At 47.6% G+C, this 23,374-nt stretch overlaps 5 protein-coding genes across 5 annotated transcripts; 3 read left to right on the forward strand and 2 right to left on the reverse strand.

The window, feature by feature from the left end:
• Positions 1 to 2,055: 2,055 nt before the first annotated feature.
• Positions 2,056 to 2,649, reverse strand: DEU56DRAFT_691148 (uncharacterized protein; the record flags this gene model as incomplete). Its single annotated transcript, XM_041347134.1, has 1 exon — positions 2,056 to 2,649. A coding segment is annotated over one exon (594 nt), but the record flags the coding sequence as incomplete, so codon positions are not given.
• Positions 2,650 to 6,526: 3,877 nt separating this feature from the next.
• Positions 6,527 to 6,868, reverse strand: DEU56DRAFT_690255 (uncharacterized protein; the record flags this gene model as incomplete). The annotated part of the gene is made up of 1 exon (XM_041347114.1): positions 6,527 to 6,868. A coding segment is annotated over one exon (342 nt), but the record flags the coding sequence as incomplete, so codon positions are not given.
• Positions 6,869 to 8,904: 2,036 nt separating this feature from the next.
• Positions 8,905 to 11,995, forward strand: DEU56DRAFT_821323 (uncharacterized protein). Its single transcript, XM_041354105.1, has 13 exons — positions 8,905 to 9,141; positions 9,195 to 9,619; positions 9,669 to 9,730; positions 9,790 to 9,877; positions 9,939 to 9,991; positions 10,041 to 10,113; positions 10,161 to 10,382; positions 10,515 to 10,686; positions 10,738 to 10,829; positions 10,892 to 11,180; positions 11,235 to 11,361; positions 11,413 to 11,505; positions 11,573 to 11,995. Exons 2-13 carry the CDS (start codon positions 9,198 to 9,200, stop codon positions 11,704 to 11,706), a joined length of 1,827 nt encoding a protein of 608 aa, XP_041205254.1. The 5' UTR covers positions 8,905 to 9,141; positions 9,195 to 9,197; the 3' UTR covers positions 11,707 to 11,995.
• Positions 11,996 to 17,941: 5,946 nt separating this feature from the next.
• Positions 17,942 to 19,190, forward strand: DEU56DRAFT_533761 (uncharacterized protein). Its single transcript, XM_041346669.1, has 4 exons — positions 17,942 to 18,247; positions 18,305 to 18,368; positions 18,425 to 18,788; positions 18,845 to 19,190. The coding sequence occupies exons 1-4, from the start codon at positions 18,042 to 18,044 to the stop codon at positions 19,084 to 19,086; spliced, it is 876 nt and encodes a 291-aa protein (XP_041205255.1). The 5' UTR covers positions 17,942 to 18,041; the 3' UTR covers positions 19,087 to 19,190.
• Positions 19,191 to 20,208: 1,018 nt separating this feature from the next.
• Positions 20,209 to 21,849, forward strand: DEU56DRAFT_533777 (uncharacterized protein). The gene is made up of 4 exons (XM_041346670.1): positions 20,209 to 20,869; positions 20,927 to 20,990; positions 21,045 to 21,405; positions 21,460 to 21,849. The coding sequence occupies exons 1-4, from the start codon at positions 20,433 to 20,435 to the stop codon at positions 21,696 to 21,698; spliced, it is 1,101 nt and encodes a 366-aa protein (XP_041205256.1). The 5' UTR covers positions 20,209 to 20,432; the 3' UTR covers positions 21,699 to 21,849.
• The last annotated feature ends 1,525 nt before the right edge of the window (positions 21,850 to 23,374 follow it).

The following is a 23,374-nucleotide window of genomic DNA, read 5'->3' on the forward strand; positions in this document are numbered from 1 at the left end:
TACAGCTATTTTATAGGTGTGTGGAGACCGAGCTCGAGTTGGAATGAATGTGGCTCACTTTGCGATTTCCCAGTCGCGTCCTCTGTTGCTGTGGTATATGATTGGGGTGAGCAGGGAAATAACTTATCAGAATCATTGATGCCCTTATGCATTCTCCAGCACTTACACTCGGGCAAGAGGTATGTTGAGCGATTACCAGAGCAAGTTTTCTCGCTGAGAATGATTTTATAGATTGAATTGGTCTGGGTGAGTAGAGCCCCATATCAGAAGGACAAATTTAACTCGGGGCAGAGGCGACCTTGTTCCCTCATGACCGTTTTGTACCTCAGTGTGCGTAGGACATTAACACGTCTGGCAAGTTGTGTTCACTTTGACATACCAGGTTCGCTACATTGGAATGCCATACTCTGCGTATGTTTGCAAGGTTAACAAGCTGGTACTGTGCTAACGGGCCATCCCTCCCAAAAAATAGCGTCGTGTTGCTAGGTATGCCTCCTCAATTGCACCGTAGTCCGTGCCTTGTTGCTAACAGCATGTAGGAAGTCTCCCATTAGTTTCTGTAACAGATTCAGTGAGCATTGTGTCTGGATATCTGTCATTCCCAACTAAACGCGCTCCTAATAGGGGTGAGTGGGATTTTTGACCGACTTAATGCATCGATACAGTGATTGCAACAGATGTGAGTTCATACCGCGACACATTGTTGGTCATTAGTGACTTTGTCAGGCGCTATCATTTTCCAAGCACAAGGCTGGATGACTTTTATTATACTAATCATGTTAGGCGGTGAGCGACTTAGCTGCAATTTTCGGTGATATCGACTTGACTGACATATCGTGCAAGTCATAATGATCACTCGGTTACATGCCATGTTTCAGCAGTCCAGAAAGATGTTCATTTTTCTCATTGCTATCTTCCTGGTTACCATGATCACTTATGGAGTTCTCAACGGCAAAATAAGCAGCAGTATTCCAGGGGGTAAGTTCTAGTTATCGATAATTGACCTCGTCAGGCTTATCGTATGAACACCAGGCTCGGAGGTGCTCATTCTTTCCGGTACGCATCACTGCGTCGTATGGGCCGGGGGAGACGTCCCGCTTCTGAATTCCCTCCTTTGGATCCTCACCACTGCATGGGAGGTCATTGCATTGTGTCTTGCCGTCTGGATTGTTACAAAGCACTTCCGTGATCTGCCTGGACCGACTCTCGGAGACTGTTTCATGGTGTTAACCAAAACTCACGTGTTTTATTTTGCAGCGTGAGCTCGTGATTTTAATGTGATAATTCTTTTTTTTTTTTTTTTTTTTTTTTTAATCATATTTTTGTCCGGTTGGGGTATAATACCCTATGTAGGACATATCTATCTAGGAGGGGGGACACCAGTGTCCCCCGCCGCATCTCCTACTCTGCAAATGCCCCAACGAAGGTTTGACCTTCGCTGGTCCGCCGTTCCTGCCGGCCGTTTTAGATGCACGAGTCTGCTACTCAGCGGGCCGTTTTTAGTACATTTCGATGAAGGTGTGATACTGGCGAGTGTTGGGGTTATACATGTACTCGGAACACCGTTTTTAAAGGCTTCTAGTACGAGGGGAGTAAGGTGGGGAGCGGTTGGAAAGTGAATGATGTGTTGGTTGGCGTCGGGCCGGTGGTTGAAATGTTTTGACGTGCTCTTCGTTTTCTTTTTCTCTTCTCTAATACAACTTCTCTTTGCCTCCTTCCGACATCATTGGGTTTCCTGCCGGCTTATCTCCAGATGGCTTGGAGGATGACGCCGTTTTACCCTGCGTAGGCGAGTGTGGTGGATAGTGGACTCATTGAGGCCGGAAATACTGGGTATATTACTTTTGTTTTAGTTTCTGCTAATGTAGCAATCATTTGTTTGAAACTTTAACGTGGAACGAGGGGAACATCACTGTAAGTGGATTTCAGTCTGCCTGTGCTGTTTATGAACCTGATGAGCGGGGCTGTGGCTTTGGCATTAGAGAGTAGGTACGTGATGGATGCTGCGCGTCTTTTGAGGACGGACGTGAGAATGTGTCTTTCTCTTGCGTACTGCGGACAAGAGAGGAGGAAGTGTGGTATCGTCTCGGGTGAACCGTTGCAATGAGGGCAGTTGGGACTTTGGCTCTTTCCGAGTCGGTGTAGATGTTGATTGAGGGCTATGTGGCGTGTGCGTAGTCCTATGAGCAAACTAATATGGCGTTTCGGCAAGTTTTTGACGAGGGAGATGAAGGACTTGCTCGCTGCTACGAGTTGCGGATCTATGCTGATGGTGTGAGCGTGACGTGGTGATTTCGTCCAGAGTCTGTTCCATCTGTCAGCTGATTCCTTTCGTTGTGCTTGCTTTAACGCGGATGTGCTGCTTGGTAGAACGCCCTTCTTCAGGTATGGGGGTAAACGTCTTGTCGCGCTGTTCGCCTCACTTCCCTCCGCTGCTTCCTTCGCTTCCTGATCTGCTTTCTCGTTGCCCTCCACTCCGTCATGTCCCGATATCCAGTGAACTTTGACTTGGAAGTTGCAGTCTTTACTGTTTTTCTTCAATATTTTGATTAATCTGCGGAAATGGTCGATTATATAGTGGCCAGATTTAGTAGAGAATAAGTCACCGGATTTCAGCATTGCTTGATTGTCGACATATATCGTGATAGGGTACGTGAGGTCGTCTTCTAGTGAGAGGAGTTGGGCTGCTAGAGTTAGACCTACAGCTTCTGCCTCGTAAACGGTATGTTCAGTGTCTGTCCCTAAGTGATAACGGAGGATACGAGGACGGGGTTGTCCTCGTCTATACATTACCGCTGCTGCCCCGATGTTGCCGTTTAATCCGGATCCATCGCTATACACTTTGATTTCGTCTTCGTTATTGTTGTGGTCTTCAACTGCTTGCTCCCTGGTCTTGGCGATATTGATAGAGTATGGGTTCCTGTCGTTTGGTGAGCGCCGATTGTGCTTGATGGTTTCTATTGACCCTATGTCGATCTGCGTCGCGTGAAATAGCTGGTGTAAGGATGAGCAGTGGCTCTTGACGTATCTCTTCGCCGCTTTCCTGACTGGGCCGTGCAATGGGTGAGATTCAGGATGTGCCGCTAATCGAATCGCTGCCTGATAACATAAGTTCTGCATCCTGTGTTCTAGCGGTAATAGCTTAGCGTGAATTTCCAGAGTGTCGGTTGCCGTGGAACGCAACGCCCCCGTTATACTCAAAGCCGCTATTCTCTGTACTCTGCCTATTCTTCGAGCGACCCCAATCGATCCTGGGTGTTGAACGTCGCTGTCTCCAACGAATATGGGGCGAAACCAGATATCCACCGCATACAACATCTTTGGCATGGCGACTGAAAGGTATATCTGTCTCATTAGCGATAGTGGGATTCCCATGGAGGATGATGATAAGCGGCGTAGCTGGAAAATGTACGCCATTCCCTTTGCGATGGCATACACTATGTGGGCTTTCCATCTCAATGCTTGATCCAGGATGACCCCCAGGAACTTATGGGTAGCGGTTGGCGTGATTGTGGTATTCTGCGTAATTAGTGGTGGACGAGTCTTCGTTTGATTCATTGAGAAGTCGACCAGGGCAAACTTTGATGTTTCGAAGTTGGAATTATGATTTGCCGCCCACTCGTACCCTCCTCCTGGTCTCTCTAGCATATCTTGTAGAATGTTGTGAGTTTCGTAGAAATCTGCTCCAATCGCTATGAACGCAGTGTCGTCGACAAAGGCTAGGGTGCGCTCTTTCTTTTCGTGGCCTAGGGAGATGTCAACTAGATCAGAGTCGTATATGACATATAGTATCATTGAAAGCGGGTCGCCTTGACCTATTCCGTTCGCGATTGGTATCCAGTCTGATAAGTGGCCGTCGAATTTGAGTTGCGTGCGTCGATCAGTCAGTAAGCGTTCCGTGAAGTCTACCAACGATTTTGGTAGTCTGCGGGTACGCATGTTGTGGAGTAGACGGTTAGTTACAGCGTTAGGAAATGCTCCTTCTATATCCAGAAACAAGACTGATACTACCTTTTTGGTCCTCCATGCGTCTTTGATTGTAGCTTCTAGTAGATGTAGAGAGTCTGTCGTTGAGCGACCAGGACGTCCTCCAAAGTGGGTGCTAGGCAGGAGCGCGTGGTGTTCCAATAAGTATGTCATCTGGTCCGCGACCACGGCTGTAAGCAGCTTGCACGTGGTATTGAGCAGCGCTATCGGCCTGTACGCCTTGGTGACTGTATAATCGGGTTTTCCTGGTTTTCGCAAGACTATGGTGGTGAAATCTCTCCAAGGGCTGTAGTACGTTTTGAAGGTGAAAACCGCTCTGAATAGATGAGCTAGAAAGGGGGAAAGTAGATTAGCGCATCGTATAAATACAATATTGGAAATCCCGTCTGGGCCTGGGGCCTTGTACGGGCTTAACTTTGATATGCTTCGTTTTATTTGTTCAATGGTGATCGGGGCTGGAGTCGGTACTGCATCCGGATATTCGAAGTCTTGTGGTACTGAGGAAGTTGCCAGCGGTGGGGGGAAGAAGGCCTGCGCTAGAGCTGCGCTTTTTTCCTCGTTGGTGTTAGCGCTGCTGCCACCTGGTCGTTTGAGGGTAGGTATTCTTGATGTGCCGCCGTCGCCTGCTGGGGCCGTAAGGTAACTGTTGGCGGTCCAGATATCGTTCCCTTCTAAGTTTTCGAGCCAGTCTGTCCAATGGTCCTTTTTCGTCTTCTTTACCGCCTCGCTGTACTGGTTGCGCTTGATCCGATGTTCCTCGTGGCTGTAATGGTTAGCAATGTCCCTGTTCCGATATGATAAGTGGCTGAGTTTCGCTGTCTCCCGTCTCAACATGGTCAGATCCCGTGTCCACCACCTTTTCGAATGGGGGTTGGGCTTCGAAAGGGGGACAATGATTTCCGTTACTTGCTGAATGACTGCTGTAAGGTTGCGGGCCGCGGTCTGGAAGTCGGCTTCGGATGTGATTGGTTGTGTGCTGGGGATCTTGTCTAGTTCGGTTCTTAGCTTCTCATTGAAGGCGTTCCAGTCCGTTTCTCTATAGTTGTGCTTGATGTCAATGGTGGCGCGAGGGATCTCGAGTTCTAGTGTACTGAGGACTGGTACGTGATCTGTTGCTGGTCCTCGTAGGGCGGGGTTTGTAGTGCAGCTGATGAATGATACACCTGTGTGATCAGTGCAGAACACGTTGTCTGGACGTGTCCAGTTCTTAGAGCTAGATGACTGAAGGGTCGGCAAACCTTTAGGTAGCATCATGATCATTCCATAGTCCGCAATGAGGTCCAGCAGCGGTTGCGCTGCGTTAAGATAGCGATTAGTGAATAGTTGGGTGTTCCTGTCTTCGTCCCATAGTGGATGGTGTCTGTTAAAGTCACCAAGCCATATCATGTGATCCTCCGCTGATGGTCTGATTTGCGCGATCTCCCGTTCGAGGTAAGTCGCCATCGCTTCTTGAGTTTTCGTTCGGATACAGTCATTGTATATGTTGAAGATGGTGCATCGTCCGAAGTGACCTTTGAATTGGATTACAATGACGTCGGGTGATGGAAAGGGTAGTTGCTGCCATGAGTTGGTATCGATTGCCTTGGATATTAGTGTAACGGCGCGTGAGGTTGAGTCTGGTGAGGTGAAGCGAGTCGTTGGATAGACTGCGTGAAAATATCGTGATGATATCGTGTTTTTCGTGGAATTGATGTGAGGTTCTTGTAGGGCTACTACGTCCCAGTTCTGGGCTATGGGGCTGTTGAGGAGGGAGTGTTGAGCGATAAGGGAGGTATTCATATTCTGTTGCCAAATTCGTAGTCTGGTCGTTGAGTCCTGTCGTTGTTCAGACATTTGCATGGGTGGGGGTCCGTGGGTTGGGGGCGCTTGAGGGAGGTGGTGTGCTAGATGGAGTTGGGGTGGTCGGTGGTTGGTGTTGTGGTGTCGTTGGGTTTGGTTTGGTTTGCGGCATCGGGTTGTTAACTATTTGCGGGAGGTTGTTTTCATCTCCCCATCGTGGTGAAATTGGGATTGAGTTAGATCCTGTTGGGGTGAATCCGCGTGTGGAATGGCGATGTCCGAAGTGGGGGGGTGCGCCACGCGCCAGTGGTCCTCGGGGGTGTCATGTCTCAAATGTGAGGTTAGTCTGTCGAAAGGCTGGTCTGTGGTCTGTGGGGGCTTGTTCTATTGGCTTTCGGTATGGCGCTGGTTTTGGGGGTAACATAACCTGAGTCCATTCTTCGTTAGTAGGGAAAAAAGGCATCGAGTTTTCCGGGATCTTAGCGTCTAATGCTGCACATCTGTTCTCGAATTCGGGGCAATTTCTGTCCCAGCTTGCGTGGTTCGGTGAGTTGCAGCTGACACAATGGAAAGTGCGGTAGGCGTTGCATTCGTTTGTTCTGTGATTCTTGCCACATGTCCCGCATACGTCTGAAGGTGCGTTGCAGTCTCTTGCCATATGGCCCCACAGTTGGCACTTGACGCATCGTATTGGTTCGCGTTTGTCTTTGCGAGGGTGGAATTTTTCTTGTCCGATGTAGATGCCGTCTCTTAGGGATAAGTTTGCTGCTGAAGGGTCTGCGAAGTGGAGTGTTGCGTGAGCTACACTTTGCCCTGGTGCTCTCCGGATCCTGGGTTTAATCCATCCTGCTGCTTCTATAGCGCCCATTTGCATTCCGTTTTCTATCTCAATCTCCCTTCGCCAATCTGCATCTTCAATGCCTAAACTGATCGGGAGGAAAGGGACGATGATGGTGTATCTGCGTTCTTTGACTAGGGCTGGTGATTCGAATGCATTGGTGATCTTCAGCCTGTTTTCTGGTACGCATATCCATTTTGCTGCTTCGACTGTCGTTAGTTCGATGATCAGGCCGCCACTCCGTAAACGTGTGGTGGCTTTGATCTGTATATCTGGCGAGTCAGTGGTTTGAGTTGTTAGAAGTACTTGTTTCATTTTCTTGGCGATGTCCGCTGGGTTGTCGTGAGATTCGTATAGTTTGCCTCCTATTGCTGGCTCAATAAGAATCTGGCGTTCCTTTAGTGCTGCTCTTGCTAGCGCTGCCGATACTGGGGCTGGAATCTGTGTTTTCTGTTGTTGAGTTACTGCGCTGTACGATTGTATGTTTGCGGGTTGTTCTGATGATTGTGTTGTTTTATCGATTATGGATTGCGAGATAGTCTTGATGCTAGTTTGGGCGGCACTAAGGGATGGGGTCAGAGTTTCAATAGCCTCTTTTACTTCTTTGATACTGTTGAGTACGGTGTCCGCTGCATGTTCGGCTCTTGAGGCTGCTGCTGTTGCTGATTCTTGGTTGTTTTTGTCGTTTTCAGTTAGAGTGCCTTTGAATTTTGTGATGTCCTCTGCGTTTTTCTTCATGGTTTCTGCAGCCGTAAGCATGGCCGCTACCTGGGGTGAGATAGCTGCTATAACGTGTTGGGTGAGCGTCGATGTGAGGTTGTCCGTTATTTCTTTTATTGTTGGGTTGAACAGTGGTGAGTCGTCTGGGTCGGATTCCATGAGGCATGAGATCGCTCTAAGTCCTTTGATTACTATACGGGGTATGCCTGGGTACTGTGTGATGTGTAGAATTGTTAGTATAAGGTTGGTTTGCGTGATTTGCTCGCCTGCTTGGCGAAATGGGGATTTTTCTAAAAATGTTTCTCCACTCTGTCTATCTTTTACGTCGAATTCCTGGTTTAATATTTCTTCTTTTGTGAGCAGTAATGATACAGTGTTACGTGCAGATGTTCTTGTTTTGGTAGTGGGAGTAGGAGCTCGGGTGTTTGAGTTTCCCGTTCCTCGACCTTTCCCTGATGCCATTGGGTCTACTATTACCGAGGTAGCTTTCGAGGCTACTTCAGAGGGTTTAACTAGGTAACTGATGGACAGTTTAGACGACGGTGACGTCGTATAGCGCTGGTGGGCGCAGTGTGGAAAAGTTTTTTCCGGGGTCCTAGTAAGAGTGCCACTTGGTACGGGTCCAAGAAGCGATTGATAATTCTTTTCCACTGACATTCTGCTCATGTTAGGTTTGCTGCTGCTTCGTGCTTCAACCTCGGCTTGCTGTCTCCGAATATCATGGTATGCCAATTTGTGACTTACTCGTCTGCAAACGACAACTCCTTATCATTTCGGCAGAATTCAAATTCTGTGGGAGATGCGGTTTATTATGGCATTGTTCAAATCGCCGTGTTCGTGCAGCAGTTTGTGCTAGGACCACGCCTCATCCTTAGTGTTCGAGAGTCTCATGCCAAGCTGGTGGCCAACTCCGATGAGGGAACTCGCATGAGTTCAATCGCTTTCCAGGAGCACGTACAGAGCGTGTCAGCTGATGGTGGTGTGTAGCATGGGAAACGATTCATATGGACTATCCTTGTCGAGTCCTTCGCGGGGAATACGAGAACTTGTTTGGAGTTTAGTTGTGGTATTTACAGCTGTGTGCAAAAAGGTTGACAGTACACGCGTGACTAGAATACATTAGGAAATAAAATAAAACAATGTTCAAATCATACCAGTGACTGTGTTTTCACGAGTCGAAGTAGATAGTTTACATTCAAAAACTGAATGTTCACGTCCAGGATCACCGTAGTTGTGTCAAACAACGTCCCCGTACGTGTTTCACACTGTTATGATTTTTTTTAATAAATTTCCTGATATATTTAAGTCATGCGTTTACTGTCAACCTTTTTGCACATAGCTGTACAGTGTGTTGCATATGAGATTGCAGTGCGTGTTTTTCAAAAACTCGGCCTCGCCACCTTTACCGGCACTTGTATTCCTAACTAGGTCAAGGGATGTGACATGTCACTCTAGCCAGGGCCTGCCTTACAAGATGTGACATCTAATTATGGTATACAAGTGCCGGTAAAAGTGGCGAGGCCGAGTTTTTGAAAAACACGCACTGCAATCTCATATGCAACACACTGTAAGCGGCTGCATTTCAGAATAGAAGTGGCTGTGCAATTACCGGACTCAATTGCGATTCTACTAGATTCTAGTACGGCTTGTACTACGATCACTGGATGGGCAACGACAAGAAGAATTCAAAGGCAGCCGCAAAGGCGGCAAAAAAGCAGAAAGCGGAAGCCAAGATTTCCAAGAAAGAAAAGAAGAAAAGCAAAAAGACGACCGATGCACCTTCAGATGACGAAGATTTGGAGGCCATCCTCGATAAGGTGATTTCCATCGCATGCGTCCGTGATCGAGCTAACCCAATGTTGCCTGCTAGTAGATGAAACACGAATGGGAAGATGCGCATAAGGTCACGGAGGAACTGGTCGAGGGCCCACCCTCCCGGCGCGCGAACGCGACTCTGACCCCGTGTCCAAGCGGAAACTACTTGTGGTCCATCGGAGGTGAATTCTTCAGCGATGACGGCAAGGCCTACTTTTACAACGACGTCTACCGCTACAACCCTGAGAAGGATGAGTGGCGCAAGTTCGTGAGTCCTACGTGCCCTGGGCCTCGCAGCGCACATGCCGTGGTCGCTTCGCCGGCCGGAGGAGGAAAGCTCTTCCTGTTCGGTGGCGAGTTTAGTTCTTTGTATCAGAACACGTTCCATCACTACAGGGATTTTTGGTGCTTTGATATCAGCACTCATTCGTGGGATCGCCTGGATACTAAGGTCAGACCCAGCGCGAGGTCAGGACACAGGTGCGTACGCAATGTCCACATACTTCTTCTAATTCTCAGCATATTACAGGATAACAATGTGGAAACACTACATAGTTCTCTTTGGCGGTTTTTATGATCCAGGGCATCGCAGTATGTCTCCAGCATGGGATGCAGCTCGTTCATGTTGCACTGATATGCATTTAATCAAGCTCAATATCTACACGACACCTGGGTATTTGATACTCAGGAGTATAAATGGCGACAAATCGAATTTAAGGATACCGATCGGAAACCGTCGTGCGTTGTTCCCTGATTCCTTCTGTCAATTGTACCTAGTCATTCTTTGGTCACTATGCAGCGCAAGAAGCGGGTTTTCATTTCTCTCTACGCCAGAAGGCATTGTTTTACATGGTATGTATGCAACTTTCCATCGGACACCACTTCCCTATGATGCATGCAGGAGGTTATTGTAAAGAATACACTAAGGGCAAACGCCCTATTGGTGTAATGCTCGACGATACTTGGTTTCTCCGGTACGATTTACCACTTTCTGCTTTCCGTCGTACCTCAGCTCTCACAGTATGTCCGTCGAAACTTCCCAATATCCATCCTTGTCCACAGCCTCCTCCGATTCGCTGGTTTTGAAATGGGAAAAGCGAAAGAAACCATCCTTCGCGCCGCATATCCGAAGTGGTTGCACAATGTCGCTATGGTCAGCCAAGGGTATGGGCATCCTGTTTGGCGGAGTGACAGACAACGAAAGGGATGAAGAGAGCCTCGAGAGCGTATTTTGGAACGATCTGTGAGTCATTGGAAGGAGTCTGTGTGTCATTTTTCTCGCTCAGGTTTCTTACACGGGGTCATCTCGTGAGATATCATATTTGATCGTGGCTTTGTTGTTCGTGGAACTGGAGACTGACCGAATCATACCTAGCTACGGATACCAACTCGCCAGCAATGGACGTTGGCAATCAATGATACTCAAAAAGCCGAAAAAAGCCGGGAGAAGCGGAAAGCGAAAGGTTGTAGCTGTTCAGCAGGGCGAACCTGAAGCTTCGGACGAAGACGATGATACAGCCAAGACCCAAGTGGATAAGCGCACGGAGGTCTGATTCCGCTCACGCAGGCGGTGTTGGATATTGATATGATAATAGCAGGAGCCTGATATTGATCCCGATGACCCAACACTGACGGCCCCAATACCACGCTACAACGCTATGCTAGCTGTGCTGAGGAACACACTGTACATGTACGCGGTTCTTTGTTATCATCACTTGGGCACTGCCTGAATCGCGATCCTCCCCATATCAGCTATGGCGGCATCTTCGAGCGCGGGTCGAGGGAATATACGCTCGACGATTTCTACTCGATTCAGCTCGACAAGCTCGAACGGTACATGTGCCTCAAGCACAGCGGCATTGTGATCCCAGCAGAGGGCGATGAGAGCAGCAGTGACGAGGATGACGAGGATGTAGAGAGCGACGAGGATGGTGATAGCAATGACGAAATGCAGGTAGTGGAAGATGATGCGGGGCTCAAGTTTAAAAGGCTTAATGAGAGTCACGACGACGAAGTAGCTGACGAGCCTGTAGATGTGCGAGTGAGTGCACATTATTTTATGCAGTGGTGCGGCGAGAATTGACGGAGCATCAAGCATGACGAGGTACGTGCGCAAGCGACGGCGTTCATGGGTGTATCCAAAGACACGATGCGCTCTGCGGAGGATGTTATTAGCACACCAGAACCGGGAGAGACGCTAGCCCTGTTTTATGCTCGAAGTCGTAAGCTTCGCTTTACCCAGAGTCTACACTTTAGCGCTGATCACCATGAAGGTGAATATTGGACACAAAAAGCCCACGGCGTGAGCGATAATCGGGGCAAACAACTCAGGAGGGATGGCTTCAGTTTTGCAGAAGAGCGATATGGTGTGTCTGATCGCGGTTGGTCCATATTGACCGTGTGTCGTTGACCATTCATTTCTTGCCTCGTTAGCGGAGTATAAGCCTATCCTCGAAGAAGTGGAGAAGATCCTGGCCGAGGCCGGCCTCGATGAGGACGAGATGAGAGCAGGTGCTGCTCAGACTGGCGGAGGTGGAGGTATAGTGTCAAGTCGGAACCGTCGGTGAATAATTGAATATCACAGATATATTTGGCAGATCTACATGTAAGAAAGGCATTGAATACCGCGATACCACTGTTCATCTAGTGACATATACAAACGAGGCCGTTATAGTACTTACCGGGCGCATGTGCACTGTCTAGAAGAGTACACAAGAGTGGAGGCAATGCCAACATTTTAATGCAACAACGGAGGGTAGTAGAGGATCGCGGGCTAGGGATTCCCGGGCCCATGCTCTGAACAGAACTTCATTGATTCAAGGCAAATTCGGAAACTTTGGAAGTGTTTGGTTTGTTTTGCCAGTGGGAAAAATAACTTACATAAGATCCACTACTGTAGAGATACGACACTAGGTTCGTCACAGGTCACAGCCATCAACGAATCGAACCTATTTGGTGTGACTGTCACACCAATTTTTTGGGGGCCGAAGCTAATTTGTGACATGTGGTAAAAACATACAGAAAAACATATAAAAAACATACAAAAAACATATAAAAAACAACAATGTCCAGCTAGATTCTACCTGTTACTTCTCAACTTTATAATAAGATATGAATCAGACAAGAAGCCTTGACAAAATCACAATTTCCGAAGCTATTTTTTATGTGGTCACAGGTGACAGGGTAATTCGAAGCTGTGACACTAAGCGTGACTTTGTCACGTGCTGCACGTGACGAAGCTAGTGTCGTATCTCTACAGTAGTTGCTTTTGAACTTAATCCAGATCAGTGTGAACTGGCAGGTGCTGTCGTAGCGTTTCAACTTTCAAGTTCAAGCCCAGAACCAGTGAGCCCATCCTCTCCTTCGAAGCCTTCTCGAGGATCTGCCGGTGTTTCGGCGAAGGCAATACACCAATAACAAGGTCTTGACTAGGCAAAATTTCGTGTAACAGAAAATGCCCGTCCGCAATCCTCCGACGACAGAAGAACTGTACTCGTAACTCGGGTTTTTTTTCTTGCGTCTTTGGAGTCTCGTAACCCTTCTTGCCCTTGTGAACCAAAGACCAGCCTTCTAACAAAAGACATCGTGTCTGACTGCGGTGTTGAGTAGAATATCGCATTCCGTGACGTGCTAAAATCTATTAGATGGATACTTTCTGATCCACTCTATGACTTGTTTCGTATCTTCTGATAATAACAAGAACGAGTGCATTTTCAGCCACGCTCTGCAGCCGTGCAGCGCTTGCTCTGCGGCAAGACGAAAACGACACTGTGTTCCATCACTGATGCTATACGCATGACCTGACTCGGGAGTATTCACGACAGACGCTTAGCATTAATTAATCTGGATGAGTTTCACCTCGTGTATCCTACAATAACTTCTGACTTGGATTCAAGATCGTTACTGTCTCCTTGTTCCGCTGCTAGACATCCACTTCAATGCACGAGGATCATATATCGCAGGACCTCGTGCGCTATCCATCCATAGAGACTTTGATGCAAATATTGCGAAAACCTCGCGAACGATATTGGAAACAAGACTCCGACATCACGAATAGCTTTTCGAAACGCGGTGTTTAAATATCTTCCGCGCACACATCACTGCTGTGCGAATCCACGACCAAAATCCCACAAGGTTTGCTCTAAATCAACCGAGCCTTCTACTACTTGATCTCATCTCATGTGATGTGACACTTATTGTGGTCGACTGAACCCACGCATCAGGAACGGACATCCATCCGTACCATACTTATTTTAGCGATAGAAGCACTGGCTAGTGAGTGGTATATCTAGCACGAACACCATCGCTAATTCATCAAGTTAACCACTCACTTGACACCGATATGACCTTGTATTTGACCTTGAATCTGACCCTACTCTCAAATGATCCCAGTTGGTGGCCACTAATCGACATGAATCGTTTTTTCAGCTATTTTATAGGTTTGTGCAGAGCACGTCGAATTGTATTGGGGTTGTCTCGATCTGACCTTGATTCACAGTTGCATCCTCTACTGTGGTGTTTTACGATTGGGGTGAGTAACGCAGTACTTAGGGAGATTATTGATGTCCGTATAATGTTATCAGCATTGACATTCGGACAAGAGGTATGTTAATGACATTACCGGGACTAGTTATCTCACTAAGAATGGTTTGATAGATTGAACTGATCTGGGTGAGCAGACTGTCTTATCAGAAGAACCACAGAATTATACAGTTTATTTGCAGATGCACCAATGGTCACTCGTGACTGTTCTGTATCTCAGTGTATGTAGCTAATGTTCTCAATGACGGCTGGAAAACGTGCTGACTTCGCAAATACTCAAGGTGCACTACATGGGAATACTATACTCGGTGTATGTTTGTAAGACTAAAGTGTAGGCACTGTGCTAATCAATCATCTCGCATAATCAGCATCAACCTGCTATGTGCGTTTCTTCACACTCATGGTTTTGTTCCTTCTGACTGGCGGCATTTAGCAAGTCTCCCGTCGGTGTCGATGACAAATGCAGCAAGTATTTTGAATTGATGCCTGCCAGTCCTGTCCAACTCATTGCACTCCTATGTAGGGGTGAGTGAGATTATCGACCAACTTGTTGCTTGAATATAACGACTGAAAACCTTTAAGCTGTGAGTTTACTTGAATCGCTCCGAGTCAGACCTCCGGTGTTAATCTTGACAGGTGCTATTCTTTCCCTCTCCCAATCATGGACGACTGTGGTTGTAAATGCGGTGCTGAACGGTCAGCTACTCAGCTACAGTACCCGTTATAACAACTTGACTGAATAGTCATGCAGTCATCATAATCACTCGGTTATATGCCATGTACCAACGATCAAGAAAGATGCTTATCTTTCTTGTCGTTATCTTCTTGGCTGTCACGATTGCCAGTGGAGTGATCATTGGAATAGAAACTAGCCGTGTTTCGTGGGGTAAGCTTTAATTATGGATGGAAGATGAGTACCTTGGGCTAATGGATAAACAGAGGAGCTCATTCTCTTCGGTAATCATCTCTGTGCTTACTTAGAGAACTCAGAGGGAAACCCCCAATTGGTGATGGGTGAAAGTCGGATATTTGGAGTTGCATGGCAAGTACTTGCACTGTGTCTTGCGGTCTGGGTTGCCGTAAAGCACTTCCGTGAACTGCAACGACCATCGACAGGATGGACCACCGGAGACTCTTTCGTGGTGTTGATAAAAATGCATGTGCTTTACTTTGCAGTGTGAGCTCGTCATTTGCCTGTAATTATATTCCTCCACTGAAGTTCCACATATGCTATAGCTATGTTGTCAGTTCTTGCTTGGCCCTCAGCTCGATGTCTCCAAAGATCATGGTCTGCCAATCTGTGATATATGAATCCAGCCACTGCTCACCATTTGTATAGAACTCGGCTTCCATGGGAGTTCTATTTTATGATGGGATTCTTCAAATTCTTTTGCCCGTGCAGATGTTTGTGCTGGGACCACGTCTCATTCTTAGCATTCGAGAATATCATGCTAAACTCGTGGCTAACTCCGACGCAGGAACTGACACATCTACAATTGCTTTCCAGCAGCATGTACACATGTCGATTGGCAGTAGCGTGTAGAAGTGAACAATAACAAAATGTCACGATGCATCGCCGCTCGTAGCAGTTGGAGTAACTACGGGTGACCACACTCTGATTTCGTGCACAAAGCTGAAATAATGCTCACAACCAACCAAAGCCTTTACCCGAAATTTCATGTGGATTGCGGTTTCATTGTCTACTACCTACGACAAGCCCTGGCAAGAATTTGACTTTCGATCGGTACTTTTTTTTTGCCAGGATATAGTTATCGAGCTCAGTGTCAAAGAATTACAAGGTATCTGGTCGCTGGTAAGTTGGAGATCGCTGGATGAAGATCGCTGAAGAACGAAGTAATCGTCTACCCGTTGGAACAAGATGCTTACATTCGCAATACTTCTCATCAACGACAAAGCTGTATGAATACTACACGGTCTGAACCCCATTGTGATGAATTTCTTCAACTCACGTGTGCCTTGTCTCGGCCCTTTACGTTTTGCCTCCGAGAGGTCGAGGGTCATGAAACGATATCAGCGACTGACACCTGTCATGATCTGGACGTTCGTGAGCCAGTCAAATAAGTTCGAAAGAAATTAAAACAATAAAGACAGGATCGAGCCTCAGTAAGCATGCGAGCGCAAGGTCTGGTGATGACGCGGACATCCCGTTGCGCAAACCACTCCAAGTTTTGTGCAGCAGAAGCGCACGGGGATTTCCCTATCTGACGTCGAAATGGTGGGAGCACATGTGGCGGGAAGTGCGCAGGGAGGTCATACGAGAAAGTGTCGACGCCTCTACCTAGGAGCGCGCACTCCGTGGAAATGATGGAAGGTACTTATACTTCACGCTTGGCGCAGACCTTGGGTGCGACCTTTCTTGCGCGCACGATGTGTCGGTGAGGCAACGGGTTGCACCCCAGCGTATCTCGTAAATAGGATCAGGGGTTCTCTCAGAATGATACTACCACTCGATTCCACTCTTGGATCTTGATGGCCGCCTCTGCAATTCCTCGAGCCCATCTGCGGCTGTGCCGAGAGCGGGAATACGATCGCGCGCACGACCCACATATTCGGTATTTTCTCATCGCATCCCTAAAACTTATCTTTTTGCAGCGTATTTTTTTCTCTTGGCGCTGTCCAAAACTCCCTACCAAGAGTTATCCCCCGAGAGTGGCCAAGCATATCCCTATACACATGAGTTAGATCCATGGAGCTAAAGCCCGAATTTGAATTCATGGCGCTGCTGCGGATTGATAAGACTGTCAAGACACGCTCCTATACAGCGGTCAATTCGAGGGTGGGAGGTGATATGAAATCAATACTTATCTTATATAATTCAGGGTGGAAGGGAGAAGTGTGGAGTTTGAGTATGGCTGATACTGTGTTTTTTCAGTGTCCACCCATATATATTTGCTAGATATTGCCCCACCTTCGATGCGACCGCTGGATAGACGTGATCAAGACGGCGGATTGGGGGTCATCGGAACAGTCGCTCTTGACAAGGGAAAAACGAGCGCGCACCTTTGTTCGAATTCCTCGGTGTTCGTTCGTCTGCATCTTCATATATGCAGAATGTGACCTTTGAGCTTCGCGTTGAAATTAGAAAAAATGTACTGGTCATCGATGACGACGATCCCGAAATAGTAGCACGATGAAGCTATAAAACCATGGCGGCTCAATTAACGTTCCTCAGTTGCGAAAAGGCGCTAAAATATCCATTGTGTCGCTGGGCGCCCAGGGAGGAGTATAAATGTACTGGTGTTATCTGAAAAGGTATAGTTCTGCTTATCTGCCTAGATGGCGACCGGCACAATTGGCCAAGTGATCCATTTTGGATTCTAGAAGGTGAATGTTAAGTTGAGATTTCTGAAACAAATAAGTTAACCCACCTGCAGGCTCCCGGAAACACATTACACGTAGTTTAGTATGTAAATAATAACGGGGTTCAGGGTCAACATTTTAATGGTATGAACCCTGCAGGGAGTTCTGCATGATGATGCATGATACACAGTGCTTACAGTGAATCCTCTGTCGTGTAATATGGTAGGCGTTGCATCGTGATTGTCTAGATATATAGCTTATCCCCGAAGGCTTTCGAAAAAGAGGTGAGGAAATCAATAACCACTCTGAATCGCGGGCGCCATAATTGTAAGTGGCTCAGTTTGGCAGCTGTTTGGCAACAGCCTCTGATCCAAACAACCCTTACGCAATTGCGGATACAGAATTTGTTGAAATGTCCCTGCCAAGCGGCCACCAAGTGTTTTGGTTTACCTGATTCTGTGGTCGCCATCTCTGATTTCTGACTATGGAGCTGACCCAATGAGTACTAGATTCCCTTTCATCCTTCTGTCGCGGTCCTGTCATGAACAAAGCGACAGCCAAGACGCACGGTCTCTCATTTCACTTCCAGGAATGTCTATTACGGATCGTTATCGTAAGTGCCACAGTGTATTCGTCCCAAGTCCCTGTGAATTGACATGTACATGTCATTGAGTCTAATTGTGCAAGCTGAGAGTATCATTAACCTTCTTTTCACTCATACAGCGGCTCGAGATTTCCAAGTTGGACCTTGTATCCCTCTCAACCTTGTTATTCCAACTCAACGGCTATCGGCTTCATTTACAGTGCCAAGGCCACAAAATGGCGATAAAGTCGGATAAACGGTCAATAATGAGTTATGAAATCGTGCCATGGAAACTTGGCCTCATGCACTGGGCAGTGCTACAATCGTTCTCGAAAGCCTTAATACGTTCAAATGGCGACAGCAATGGAGTACGGTCTATAAAACTGCGGTGACTCACTCTCATTTCCTCCTGGATCTCCCGACCTCGATCACTTTTCCTTCCGACAAAGCCATATCATGAGCGCCACACTGCAGGACAAGATCTCTGTATCATTGCCCCCACCCGTCGTCCAGAGTAAGCGTTCGTATTCATGGGAAACCAAATACGACCTAGAGAACGATGCGACGGTCATGGCGAGGTTGAAAAAATATTTACTTGTGGAAGTCGATGAAGAGCGGTCTACAGTACCCATGGCTGCATATTGCTTCATCACTGGTGTCATGTGCGTCCATATGATTATATTCTCCTTGATTTCGTGTCCGACGTTTGATTCTTTCAGTAATGCTCTCATATTCTCAGCTATTTTTATCTGGTGTGGCTCTCAGACAGGGAATAGCGTGCAAGTATGAATGCTTCTCAAATTCAGAAAAACCAAAACTAACCATTATTCGATACATAGCTTGCCCTTGCCCTTGCCCGTCTGCTCAGCTGGGAGCACGACTATACCTTCCACCTCCTAGACCAACAAGCACTTTGCTCGTTAATTTCATTCGCTTTTGCCGTCTTCCTTGGCGGCCGCATAGGTGACAAGATAGGCTGCAAAACAAGGGCATGGCTCTTCTTGGGTACATTCGTTCAAGCCCTTTTCACGGTAGCGTCTGCGATATTGATGTGGGAGGGCAGAGAGAGCAGTGTTGCTGATGCTCGCGACGACCCTGCATGGACTGACACGTTGTCCTTCCTGTTCACCGGATTCCTGAGTGCAAGCATGGGATTGCAGGGCATAATGGCGAAGCGGGTCAACACACACTTCGCTACTACAGGTACGCGTCCACCGTCTTTTTTAATTTACATTTTCTCATCCTGACTCCCCACGCAGTTGCGCTCACAACGACATGGTGTGAGCTCATGGCTGACCCAAAGCTCCTTGACATCCGTCGGTTGATCGCTTCACGAGATCACAAGATCCTGACTATCGCCTGTTTCATCCTTGGAGGCTTCGTTGGCCGTGCATCACTCGACAAGATCGGTTCTGCCAGCACGCTTGGAGTCACCGCGGGTATTCGTTTAATGATTAGCGTATGGTGGCTCTTCACCCCGGCCAAGAACCTCGGGATGTAAATACGTTCATTTGGTCTCTGTTCACGTGTATGTACGTCATTTTTGTGGACATGCTGATGAGGAGAGGGGCGACGAGAAAGGATGACACGCCTTTGTACTATATAGACAATACAGGAATGGTGGACAATTTCCCATTCTGAGTATCACATAGAGTTTTGTTTTTCATTCTCAAGGCTATCACGGATTTGTACTGCAGTCCTCCATAATCTAGCGACGAGACCCAAGCGAGGCAAGGCCAAAATTGTCAGCGAGACCCAGTTGTAATCCGTTCAAAGGTCTCTGATAACTCTCGACCGTCATCTCCTTCCCGAGATCCGATATTTTAAAATTCTTCGCATTGTACATAAATACACCAACTAGAGACATCCGTTGAACTTTTCGACAAGTGGCGCTACTTGGTGTATTCACAAACTCCAGTCAGCCCGTCCGTCGGTTCGTTGAGTTTTTGTCCAGTGATCTATTAGACAGGGAACTTTTTCTTTTGTGGCTGCAAGCTAATCGTCCGAGGCCCTTGATGTCTCATTAGCAAAATTCTGTATTGTCAACGTAACCTTATCTTTGACATTTCTCCGCGCGGGTCCCTTGAAGCCAAGCAACGTACGACACTGGAAAATAAGGACAGGGATCCATGACAAGCCATGATGACAACTTTATGATGGCTGCGGCTGACCAATTTCCGAAGTTTTCCGACTGTTTGGCAACGTCCTTGGATTCAAACAACCGGTACGCCATTTGTAACATCATGACGAGTGTTGGCCGAGCAACCACAGCAACCAGTAATTGGTATTTCGGGTTCGATCATCGGATCGGTACAGATCTCGTTCATGGAGCCGGCGTGACCAAGTCTGACCACTTAGCAGTGGTGCAGGCCCCAGGCGAGAAAAAAAATCCGCTCTGAACGTTCTAATTCCACGACAGACGTGTCTCGGTGGTCGAATGGAATTTTACGGCGTCGAGTGGGTAATCTTTTGAGGGTCGTCTATTGGATAAGAACACTCCAAGAGAACATTTTACTTATTACTTCGCCTCGGCGATCGCAACGAGGGTTTGAGTCCTTCATGAATTAAATGTCAGTCAAAATGGAGCAAATCTTGAAAGAGCTGGTCAGAATGGCTTAGGCTTAGTAGAGCGGACCACGACAGACTATATATACTTACTCAGTACTAGTACTATAATGATTTGCGAATCAACGCATCCAACATTTATCGTTAACCGTTAACGTTCCCTTCCGTCACCGCATACCTCATTTACATAACGATGCCAAGTTGACGGCGATAGAGAGGCGAATAAACGAGTCGAACCAAAGAATCGTACCATGGAAATTCGATTTCGCCCACGGCGCGTTGATGCATGCCCGGTCGTTCGTGAAAAACAGACTCAGCCTGGGTACCTTCAATCGGATACATCGGCGGACTGCCTCTTTTAAATCGCTGGGTATCCCTCTCATTCCTTACAAAGGCTCCCTTCCATCCGACCTCGATCTTTTTTCCGTCTCTGAGAACGAGCCTGACCTCGACGACGATCTCGGTGGTGGTAAATTTGACGATCCGACTATCTTTGAAATCATCGACATGAACGCCACCCAGGACCCGATGTCATCCGAGACAACGCTGCCTCCACCTGTCCAGAACCGGTTTTCGCGGTATTCAATAGGCTGGAATAGACGCGACGGTGAAGATGATGCTTCGGTTATGGCGAGGTTGAAGAGACATTTGTTAGAGGAAGTTGATGGAGAGCAGTGTACGGCGCCCCTGTCTGCATATTGCTTTATGACTGGTTTTATGTGCGTAAAATTGCCCTCTTCATCTACTTCACATCTCACCTATCTCATTTTTTCCAGCGATTCTGTTACATTCTCTGCTATATTTGTGTGGTGCGCATTTCAAACGGGAAACAGTGTACAAGTATGAGTACTTGCGCAATTGAAAAGGATCAGCATAACTAATGTTGCTCGGTAGCTTGCTCTTGCCCTTGCCCGTCTGTTCAACGGGGAACACGACCGCTCCTTCCATATAGCTGACCAACAAGCGCTTTGCTCAGTACTCACGTTCATTTTTGGCGCCTTCATCGGCCGCATTGGCGATAAGTTGGGCTGCAAGACACGCTTGTGGCTAGTCCTCGGTACATTCATTCAAACCGTCTTTACAATGATTGCCGCTATTGTGATTTGGAAGAATAATCAGTCCAGCGTCGCTGATGCGCGCGACAATCCCGCATGGACTAGCACACTATCTTTCGTATGCATCGGGTTCATGAGCGCAAGCATGGGCTTGCAGGGCATCATGGCGAAGCGGATCAATACGCAGTTCACTACCACAGGTACGTTTCAGGTGTCTTGTTGTCTTTTCTTCCTAATTCTTGATCTCCACGCAGTTGTGCTCACGACGACTTGGTGTGAGCTCATGGTTGACCCTAAGCTCTTTGACATCCGTCGAATGGTCATTTCGCGCGATCACAAGATCATGGCTATCGTCAGCCTGTTCTTGGGAGGCTTTGTCGGCCGGGTATTGCTCGACAGTGTTGGTTCGGCTGGTACGCTGGGCATCGGCACAGGTGTCCGTTTGATCATCAGCCTATGGTGGCTTTTCGTCCCGGAGAAGGCTAGGAAGTAAAGATGCGTATGAAGTGCTCATATGCGTGTTTATGTTCGTGTACATATTTTCATCGGGGACGACTAGGAGACGAGATGTCACGTATGCTGACGGGTAGGGGAGTGACGAGAGGAGGATACGAGGCTGAGGAGGTTTTTTATGATTATACTAGTATTTTGCACTTTTACTGTAGTATTGCATAGATTTTTCTTTTCGTTCTTCGTATACCCTGCTTCGAGGAGCAGACTTTTGCAATGGAGGTCATTTTACATAAAAGGTCCACCCACCATTTCTACCAGCCAATAGGTCCCTTTGATGCTACATGTTGCATCTCGTCCGCCAACGAGTATCTGATGCCAATAACGGTATTGCTGCGCGCCCTACACTCCACCGCGCTACTACCACCAGGAGCGCCAAAAATACCTTAACTGTAAGATCTAGGCGTAGCAGAGGACAGATTGAGCCTGCGCCAAAAGGGGTTGGCAGAATGCCTTCAGGGGCTAAATAGCAACCGCTCTGAAATGATAGACAAACATTTGTTAACGCGATGTCCCAACTGAACTCGCCCACTCAATCGCCCACCTTTTAGTACTAACTAGTGCATGCAGCGGGGACCGTGTCGTATTTCAGCGTCTTTTCGACATGCCAAGCCATCTAAATGAGTGGTTGATTATCGCTTTGATAATAATTATCACTCCAGCGTGCCAAGCTTGATAGAAGCCCATTGCCGAACTTTGTCTATAGATAAATATACGATCCAAACGATAATCTTTACACCCGTCGAAGCCCAGCTGAAAGCAGCAGGCACATGAAGGTCTCGAAAGGGCGCGGTGTTCAACGCTTGCTACGATCAACCAAATTTGCGTGATCAGCCTCGGCTTTGCACTCGTGGCCGGTCGTTTGGCGGCGGCTGCCCTTGACATGTGATGGTTACGTCACTCGACTTGTCGGTGTAAAACCAGGCTTGTCTCGAGCCCGTCAAATAGGAGGTTGTTAGGGTATGATATGGCCTGATATGGATCCGAAGAGGGTTGATTTTCTGGACGAGGTTATCTTCCTTCCTAGCATGAGGCAAGATAAGAACCGAATAGTACGTACCGGTAAGTGATGACAGACGCGATCAAGAAGGATCAAGATATTCTTACTGCGTATGATTAAAGGTGCCATGAAATTTGGAAAGGGGATTACATACTAGGTCTGCATTCGAGAAAAGTTGAGTGATCGGTAGGTAATTCATGTCTGTATCATAGCTTGCTGCGTGAGATGCCTACTGAATCTTACCCTAGGCAAGTCGTCTTGAAGTCTTGTCGGGTAGCGCTGGGTCTTGGTGCGGATATATGTTGTCGTTATTACATGTTGTATGGGAAAGGCGAAGCGAAGCGTCATTGATAGAAGCCATGACGCACGCGGAGCAAGTAGTGCGGAGTCTACGGGGAAGAATATCGATAAAGGCCGCAACGGTAAGATCGGAAACCCCGGTGAGTAGCTGCTTGCGGCCTGGGCGCTGAGTTGGGACTTGGAAGGGTTGCGTGTTCCTGTTCCTTGCGAGGGGAGGTCCGAGTGGGTGCCAGTGGCAGCTTAATTATAATTAAAACATGCAAAAACTTGAAGGCAAGCACAGCAAGCCTGTACGAGAATCGAGGACATGCGTAGATCTAGTGGAGTGAGGCGTGGCGTGTGCCACAGTATTACATGCT

Source organism: Suillus clintonianus, assembly GCF_016758775.1.
Source record: "Suillus clintonianus strain FC179 chromosome Unknown DEU56scaffold_74, whole genome shotgun sequence".
In the NCBI taxonomy this organism is placed as follows: domain Eukaryota; kingdom Fungi; phylum Basidiomycota; class Agaricomycetes; order Boletales; family Suillaceae; genus Suillus; species Suillus clintonianus.